Genomic DNA, 8,920 nt, shown 5'->3' with positions numbered 1-8,920 from the left:
TAATGATTGCACACATGTGCGTAATTTTCATTCACAGACACACACATAGACAAACAAGTTCAGTGTGGGTCTTCAACAGCCCTCACTCTTTAGGTTGGACACACACATGGTTTAGATTCCATCCATCCATTCATTTTCTGAACTGCTTTTTCCTCACAAGGATTGCGGGGCATGCTGGAGCCTATTCCAGCTGTTTTCGGGCAGTAGGCGGAGGACACCCTGAACTGGTTGCCAGCCAATCGCAGGGCACATACAGAGACGAACAACTATCCGCGCTCACACTCACATCGAGGGACAATTTGGAGTGTTCAATCAGCCTGCCACGCATGTTATTGGAATGTGGGAGGAAACCGGAGGACCCAGAGAAAACCCACACAGGCACAGGGAGAACATGCAAACTCCACATAGGAAGCAGGAAGGCCAGAGCATTCATTTCCTTTTTATAGTTGAATGACTGTAAATAAGTAAATAATGTTAAGATGCAGTTATCATGGAGTTCTTCAAAACAACCCATACTTTCCTAAAAACTGTAAGTCACAAAAAAGGGCTTGTACAATATTTCAATTTTCTTTTTCTTTATTAGCACAGTGGTTAATGTTGGAAACTCATATGACAGTGTGAGAATAAATGAATGTTGAAATAATGTTTAACTGAAAACATTGCTTGTACACATAATTATGAAGGTCATTTTTTGATCATGGATGATTTCTGTTTTCATGATTTTCTGTTACACTCATGCACAAACGCATGCATGCATTCACACACACACTCACACACACACACACACACACACACACACACACACACACACACACACACACACACACACACACACACACACACACAACATGTTAATCCTCACAAATCCAAGAAAGTTTCTCACGACAGGGCATGTCATTCCATCCCCGTCCTGAATGAGAATGCTCCACGCAGTCCTCTGCATTGCGATCATCATTCGGTTCCCCATTTTGCCAAAATCCTTCAAAGTCCAGTTCGTTCCCATTCACCCACTTCCACTTGCCATCACGCTCCAAGTCAGAGAGACCGATCCACACTCGATCATGATATTCAGAGATAAAATCTTCCTCCGCTTTTGAGGTGACAATGACCAGGTCACCTCCTCGGTCTTGGCAGTCTCTTCTACTCGATCTCCATGACTTAGTTTCATCTTTCTCAGAGATGTAGTAGCATTTCTCCTTGAATTTAACCCACTTTGTTGGGCAAAGTTTGACTAAAAGAAACACAAAAATTGGACACAATTAATATATTCATACATATAAATCTATCCACCTATCCATCCATTTTCTGAACCGCTTTATGCTCACAAGGGGAGGAAACCAGAGCACCCGGAAAATACCCATGCATGCATGGGGAGAACTGGCAAACTCCACACAGGAAGGCCGGAGCTGGAATCGAACCCCGTAACTCTGCACCGTGAGGTCGACACGCTAACCAGTCGACCACCAGGCCACAGATAAAAATCCAATGTACCGTAATTATTTAGATAGCTATCTAGATAGATAGATTCTTTTGAAACAGCTCTCATTTGTAATTCAATGGACAGTGAAGCGAGAGTGTCAGTTTAGTTATTAATGTAATATTCATCTTGCTCATTTAATTGTGCTAAGCAGGAATCCCAAAGAAGGATGGATGTGTTTATAATCAGGTTTCAACTTTTTTTTTTTTTTTTTTTTTTAGTGTGCCGTACCCACCTGATCTGTTCTGATTTAATTCTTGAGCCTCCTCCTTTAAGCCGTCTCGACTTGCAGCCACTTTGCTGAACCGGATCTGCAGCTCCTCCAGCTCTTTGGTCAGGTTGCTGGACACTAAACTCAGTTGGTCTCGTTCAACCGTGAGGTTGTCCCGCTCTGTCCTGAGGCCGTCTCGCTCAATTTGGAGGGTATCTTTCTCATTTTTGAGGGCATCTCGCTTACGTTTAAGAGCTTCTTGTTCCTTTTGGAGGATGTCTTTGTCATTCTTGAGGGTGTCTCGCTCATTTTTGAGAGCCACTTGCTCCTTTTGGAGGATGTCTTTGTCATTCTTGAGGGTGTCTCGCTCATTTTTGAGAGCCACTTGCTCCTTTTGGAGGATGTCTTTGTCATTCTTGAGGGTGTCTCGCTCATTTTTGAGAGCCACTTGCTCCTTTTGGAGAGTGCTTTTATCATACCTGAGAGTGTCACGCTCACTTTTGAGAATGCCATGCTCAATTTGAAGCGTGTCTCGCTCATGTTGTACGGTCTCTTTCTCATTCTTTAGCAAATCCCGCTCACTTTTTAGCTTTTCTTCCTCCTTTTTTAGGACTCGTTGCTCAATTTCAAGAGCGTCTCGCTCATTTTTAATGATCTCTTGCTCATTTTGGAGTGTTTCTAGGTCAGTCTTGTAGGTTCCTCGTTCAATTTTTAGGGCGTCACGTTCACTGTGGAGGGCATTCCGCTCATTTTCTAGAACATCTCGCTGGTTCTGAAGGATATCTCGCTCATTTTGAAGGCGGTCTCGCTCCCCCTTGACAGTGTCCTTCTCTTTAGTCAGAGAACAGAGCTTGGTCTCTAACTGATTATTGCTTTCTAACAAGGTGCTGTATTTGCCTTGCAACTGAAAACATTCTGAAGTCAGATTGGGACAGGTGGTGAGACCAATGGACGGTTGTTGAGTGTTTTTCAGAGGGCTCGGTCCGATGTCTGCAACAAAATGAACACATTCTGAATTCTTAAAAGAACCGCAGAAGAATGTTGTCATTAATAACAACTGTTGATGAGCTACCAATGCAATGACATCAGCACAATGTTGTTTGGACTTGCAGTCATGTCAAGGCATGTACTCACATTGGCCCAACATGGCTATGATAATAACCAGCAGGAGAAGGTAGAGCAGCCCCAGACAGAGTGCAACACCTCCAATACACCTAGCTGAGTCACAAACAACAAAATACAGAGAAGCAGCATTCATTTGGTCGCCTTTGCTCATTTTTAAGATGAATAAATCCAAGTGATTTTTACCTGATTTTCGAAATCCCCCGCCATGTTCTGATTTCGAGTCCATTAATTCCCAACCATCTCCTGTAATCATCCCCGATTTGCTGTTAAATGTCACTGACATGTGTCCGATTTGTATTGACACCCTCTTGGTTGTCACCAACACCAAGTGTTGCAACAAAAAGTCCTTGCTTTGGCTCTGGCATCTGCTGAATCAGGGAAAAAAAAAAAGAATAGCCACGCCTTTCGATGATTTTAAAGGAGCTGTCCGGGAAAAAAGTTATGACCTGTCATAAGTCTACAGAGCACATGGAGCACAAATCCTCGTATGAACTGTCATCTGACATCCTCTCTGTGTGCTAAAATCGAGAGTAACTTGTAAAACTTTGGGCGTTTTGGGTTGTGTCTTTCATCATCAGTAAAAGATGGTCCAAATCTTTAAGATTATAGGACAGTCAACTTCATATTTCCTCATTGCAATAAAAGGAAGTCACCAAACTCTGAATGGGCATCATTGTTAATATGCATGTCCTTGCAGTCCTTACTCGACTTTTTAACACCTCACCGTCAAAATAAAGTGTTTTGGATAGAGATTTGAACATGTCAAGGTCAGTGACATTGTGGGGCTGCAGGTGGTCGAGTGGTCGTCTCTCAAATTGCTGTGGGTTTGATCCTCAACAACTGTGACCATGTCAAAGGCGGCTTGAGCAAGATACTGACCCCGGCAGTTGCTCCTGATGCTGCGTCATATCAGTTGGTAAAATGGGGAGACAGTGTTAAAGCTCTTTGAGTACCTGGGTCGAAAAGCTCTATACAAGTGCATTTACCATTTATCAGTCAAAACTTAACATTAATGCTTTGCATTTGTGGTTTTAATTTATTGCTTCCACTGTCTTTATTATTGTATGACTTATTTTTACTCCATGTACAGCACTGTGTATACAGCAATGGTTAGTTTAAAGTGCTTTGTAAATAAACGTTTGGTTTGAGTGCTTGCTATTTATTTGGTTTGTTGTGAGAATGAATGTTCATCCTGTTACCGCTGGGGGGAATAAAGCAAATGAGGCACCTCAGCAAATATCATCATTTAACTACTTTAACTCCAGGGCTTCACAATATATTGCCAGCTTCTGTGGTTATCAAACTTTCCAATGATATGAACCATTTGAAAATAGGATAAAGATCGAGAATGTATTGAAACATTTTGGAGCAATTTCTGACATTTTTTTTCATGTCTCACAACCTCCACACTTTGTCAAAGTGATGGCATTTTTTTGGGGGGAAAAATGTGCGTGGGGAAAAATGAGCTCCATGGGCACGCGCTGTCATCTAGCATTAATTCTGATTCATCAACATGTGCACAGTGGTGCAAAGAAACTGGGCCAGTATGCACATGTCATGGATCCGACAGTGATTTTGCACATTCCCTTAAATTGTGCGCAGAGTGCAAACATTAATTTCAGTCTATTAGTGAATGAGGCCCATTCACACCTATGGACACTTTAGTCTTGAATTCACACACAGCAACATACGATACATGACCTTGGGAAGTCACACAGAGATGTTGTCAGGTGCCACTTGTAAGAGAGTCAGACATGAATGTAATTTATCCATCCATCCATTTTCTACGATGCGTGTACTCTTAGGATTGAGAATGCTTTTATTTCATGGAGCCCTGACTGTCGAATAGTATGGCAATGACTTCTCAGGTAGAATGCAAACCTTCATGTTTTTTTCTTGTTGTTTGTTTTATTTTCTTTGTACTTGTCCAGCCCTGGTGGCAGAGCAATTGCAACACAACTGCATGACTTCCTGTTTATAGCTTCATACGTTTGTGAGGATACAGAGCCCTACCTGCTTTCCCCTTCAAACCCAAGGGTCCATCCAAGCCTGTGTTTCCTTTGTCCCCTGCAGAAGAATACCAGACACACAGGGCTTTATATTCATGCTCAGTGCAGGCCGGAGCACAAGGCATGAGCTAAAACAAATTGAGGGTAAAGAGATAATTTGTCGTGTGCTGTCTGACTAATATTTGGGTTTGTTTGATGACCTGAGGCATTTAGGTGTGACAAACTATATACTTATACAAAAACTCTATACTTATAGAACATATATATCCGATTCATATATATTTTAAATCCATCCATGCATCCATTTTCAAATCCCCTTGTTCTCACAAGGGTCGCAGGCGCGCTGGAGCCTCGCCCAGCTGTCTCCGGGCAACAGGCGCGTACCCCCTGAACTGGTTGCCAGCCATTCACATTATATTTTGAATCATAAATTGAAATCAATTCCATTTCATCTGACAGTCAATTGATTATTATTTTGGACAGTTATGGAACCCCTGAAATACAGTACAGTGTGACGTCTGCTCATTCACCACAAAAATGGATTTATCAGATGTTTTTGTTGTACTAATAGAATACCACCAGCAGATGGTAATATCACCCAAATGTGTAGAATTTCAGAATCTCACTACAACGAAGTCATCAGTATTTATATGATCTCATATAGTGTTCAATCCATGCATTACCATATTGATTCAATTTACTGGGCAGTTTAAACACATCAGTGCTTCCCAACTATGGTGCCGTGCCACCGAATGATCATACTCTATACTATTCAAATGATTATTTTTTGGTTACAAACACACAATTAACCTTTTTGAAATAAAACGTAAAAAAATATTGCAACAAAAAAAAACAGTAAAATAAACAAATGTACATATGTATAAAATATGCAAATGTCACAACGTCGCCCTTCGATCCCACCTCTCCTAATGCTCCTGGCAATACAGAAGAAGAAAGAAGAAGAGTGGAGGCGTTTTTGACATCCTTTCATGACTTTAACACATCATGCAAAGAAAAGATGGGACACAGCATACAATATCACATCATGCAAAGAAAAGATGGGACACAGCATACAGACAGTATGATGTCTCTTTTGATATGTTTCTGGAAAAAAACCCCGAAAAACATCACCACACTTCAATGTAGAATAATCCTTGAATTGTCCCTACCTCTCATTATTAGATGAGTCAAAATTTTGATTGCATGTGTGATAGGGTTGTAACAAAAAAAATGGTTTTGATTCAAAAAGACATGCGTGCATTGAATCGAACCAAATCAAATCCTTGCCCTTAAATATTTGGAGATCTGTCAAAATCCCACTGAATTGAAAAGAATCAGAGCGTTTCACTTTAAAACGAAGACTTCCTTGAATGGTATCACACCCCATGTATCCAGATATGTATCAAATGTTTTCTTTTTTGTTTTGTTTTGTTTTGTTTTGTTTTTTTGGAGAGATGCACCCTCCTTAGAGTGTAAGCATAATAAAGAAAAAAAAACTGTTATAAATAGGTTTCCACAAAACGTTCGGACATGGACCAAAGAAGAATGATTCACTTGTTGGCATGCTTTTGCAGTCATTTAATTATTGGGCTTAATTTTTTTTCAAAGTTGAATTTCACATATTGGTGTCCTGAAGGTGCACAATTTGGCACTGTTCCAAAGTGTGCTGAGATCTGACAGTGGTCTTTGCCCTATCACTTCTGCCTGCTTTTCAAATAACTATTTGTATTTTAGTGGATTTTCATTACTTCGCTTTTTTTTAATTGTTTGGTTTGGTTTAAATCGAGTATGCAGAAAATGGCTGTAAGTAATGTAATGGATTCTGTAATTATCAATGTCAATATACACACAAAAAACTATTTAAGTCAAACTTGATTATCTTCTGCCAGGGACACTTCTTTTTTTTCAAAAAAAAACCCCACACAGATTCAGTCTACTTCATATTAAGTGTGTGCCTATGCAAGCACTGCCAAACCATGGCCTTCAGCTGTGATTATTTCCTCAGGAAACTATTCCACTGGAAATGAATGATATTTGAAATAGAAAGTGACACACTGGAGAGAGCTGTTGCTGTGAGAGCGAAGTGGCACACACAGAGTATCTTCACAAGTTTATTTGCTTCTTGATGAAGTCTAAGAAGTGTTGTTGAAGTTTCTGCAGTCGAATGAAAATACAGTACAAAATGTCCATCAATATGTGGAATACTATGTGTGTACATAATATACAGTATATGTACAAAGTATACTGTATCATCAAGACAGTATGTTTTAACAGCACATGACAATAAAGAACTGCTGAGCCAAAGGGCAAAGCTCTGAATTTACCAGTCGATCTACGTCCCAACCCTCATCTATGGTGACGAGCTATGGGTCGTGACCAAAAGAACGAGATCCCGGATACAAGCGGCCAAAATGAGTTTTCTCTACAGGGTGTCCGGGTTCTCCCTTAGAGATCAGGTGAGAAGCTCGGTCATCCGGGAGGGGCTCAGAGTCGAGACACTGCTTCTCCACATCGAGAGGAGCCAGATGAGGTGGCTCTGGCATCTGATTAGGATGCTTCCTGGAAGCCTCCCTGGTGAGATGTTCCGGGCATGTCCCACTGGCAGGAGACCCCGGGGACGACCCAGGACACGCATGAGAAACTATGTCACCCAGCTGGCTTGGAACCACCTCGGGATCCGCCGGGAAGAGCTCAAAGAAGTGGCTGGGGTGAAGGAAGTCTGGGCTTCCCTTCTAAAGCTGCTGCCCCCGCGACCCGATCCCGGATAAGCGGCGGAAAATGGATGGATGGATATTGTGACCAATTTGAGGAATCCGCGTAAAAAAAAAAAAAAAAAAATCACATCATTCAGCTCCTAATGTCGAAATTATGAAACAGTTCTGAGTGTAACCTCAGAACCAGAAATGCAACTCATGTTGACAGAGGACATGGTATGGCTGATCATCACGATATGGGCAATGCAATTAATCACATAAAAAAATTATTGTTACTTCACGTGTTAATTGCAAAAATTGCCATACAAATGGTCAGGAGTTTACTTTCTTTTAGTTTTAAGTTAGTTACACCAGCATGACGATAAAGAAGCGCTAGAACATTGTTTTTTATAGTTGATAAAAGTATTATAATGGTGTCATCCTTGTCATAATTCACTTCACACTAATTGTCATGAGGTAAATTGCTTTGAATATAGAACATTAATATCAACCAACCTCGTTTGATGCCGCAATGTCTGTATAATTCGAGCAGGATGCACACTTTTCCCATTAAAACCCATAATAAATATGAAAACACTCAATTCATAAATGGCAAACAAATCATTTCACAATTAGAACAAACAATGCGATGTACTTAATTTCCATGCTATGATAAAAGCCTGGCAAATGAACGTCTCCTTCGATGATAAAAGAGAAATAATTCAAATAGGCAAAACCTCAGAGGTGTCAAGGACCGGGAGATCACCTTGCAGTTCCAAAAGGTCGTCAGGAGAGACCACGGGGTTGCTACAAGTATACTGCTACAAGTACAGTCTACTATGGCTGAACATCCACGACAGTCATCCCATGAGTTCCGGATCAACACTGACGATTTCTAAGCAGATCAGAGCCCCCAGAGTAAGTCCTCAACACTTCCAGCCCCAAAGGCAGCGAAATTGTGGGTCCTGGGAAGGAGGTGACAGCGGGATTGGTGGCCGGCTCCGACATCTCTCCGTCCGCCTCTCTCTCTCCGCTCTTTCTCGGCCGCCTCTCTGGCTCTCTCACCCCCCCAGAGAACCCACTGGCACAACGGACTGGAGGAGCGGGGGAAATTCCTCCGGAGTCATGTGTCCCTCTCCAACAGAACAGGTCGGACAGGTGCAGCGGCCACTCCATTGAAGCCATGATGCTGCGTTCACAGACATCACGGATTCACCATAGTCTCAATTTCAAAATGGCCTGGGCGAACGAGACTATGAAATTGTGCTCATAGTTGATTTCCCGAAAATTGATGAAAGAAATCAACTATACACTGAGAAATTGAGCTACCCCCCCCCCACACACACACTTACACACACACACACACACACACACACACACACACACACACACACACACACCAACA

General features: G+C 41.6%; 1 protein-coding gene across 2 annotated transcripts; it reads right to left on the bottom strand.

Annotated features, from left to right (window-relative positions):
- Positions 1–558: 558 nt before the first annotated feature.
- On the bottom strand, positions 559–3,291 carry LOC109517653 (low affinity immunoglobulin epsilon Fc receptor-like). 2 transcript variants are annotated; one of them, XM_019872960.1, is made up of 5 exons: positions 2,997–3,291; positions 2,823–2,906; positions 2,143–2,678; positions 1,713–2,079; positions 559–1,231 (listed from the first exon to the last, which is right to left on the bottom strand). In XM_019872960.1, exons 1-5 carry the CDS (start codon positions 3,094–3,096, stop codon positions 852–854), a joined length of 1,467 nt encoding a protein of 488 aa, XP_019728519.1. In that variant the 5' UTR covers positions 3,097–3,291; the 3' UTR covers positions 559–851. The 2 variants fall into 2 exon arrangements, with proteins under 2 accessions (XP_019728519.1, XP_019728518.1); XM_019872959.1 differs by having other exon boundaries at positions 1,713–2,678; positions 2,997–3,290.
- Between the last annotated feature and the right edge of the window lie 5,629 nt (positions 3,292–8,920).

The sequence above is a fragment of the Hippocampus comes genome, unplaced genomic scaffold (genome assembly GCF_001891065.2).
Source record: "Hippocampus comes isolate QL1 unplaced genomic scaffold, H_comes_QL1_v1.1 scaffold242, whole genome shotgun sequence".
Lineage (NCBI taxonomy): Eukaryota > Metazoa > Chordata > Actinopteri > Syngnathiformes > Syngnathidae > Hippocampus > Hippocampus comes.
The sequence above is the reverse complement of the archived record's forward strand: the minus strand, read 5'-3'. Positions and strand labels throughout refer to the sequence as shown.

Bases quoted from the DNA above. Each gene is read 5' to 3' on its own strand.
- LOC109517653 (XM_019872959.1), bottom strand. From the start codon at position 3,096: ATGTCAGTGACATTTAACAGCAAATCGGGGATGATTACAGGAGATGGT. The intron at 2,679-2,822 runs GTGAGTACATGC...ATTTTGTTGCAG, and splicing joins CATAGCCATGTTGGGCCAAT to ACATCGGACCGAGCCCTCTG. The intron at 1,232-1,712 runs GTGGGTACGGCA...TGTTTCTTTTAG, and splicing joins ATTAAATCAGAACAGATCAG to TCAAACTTTGCCCAACAAAG.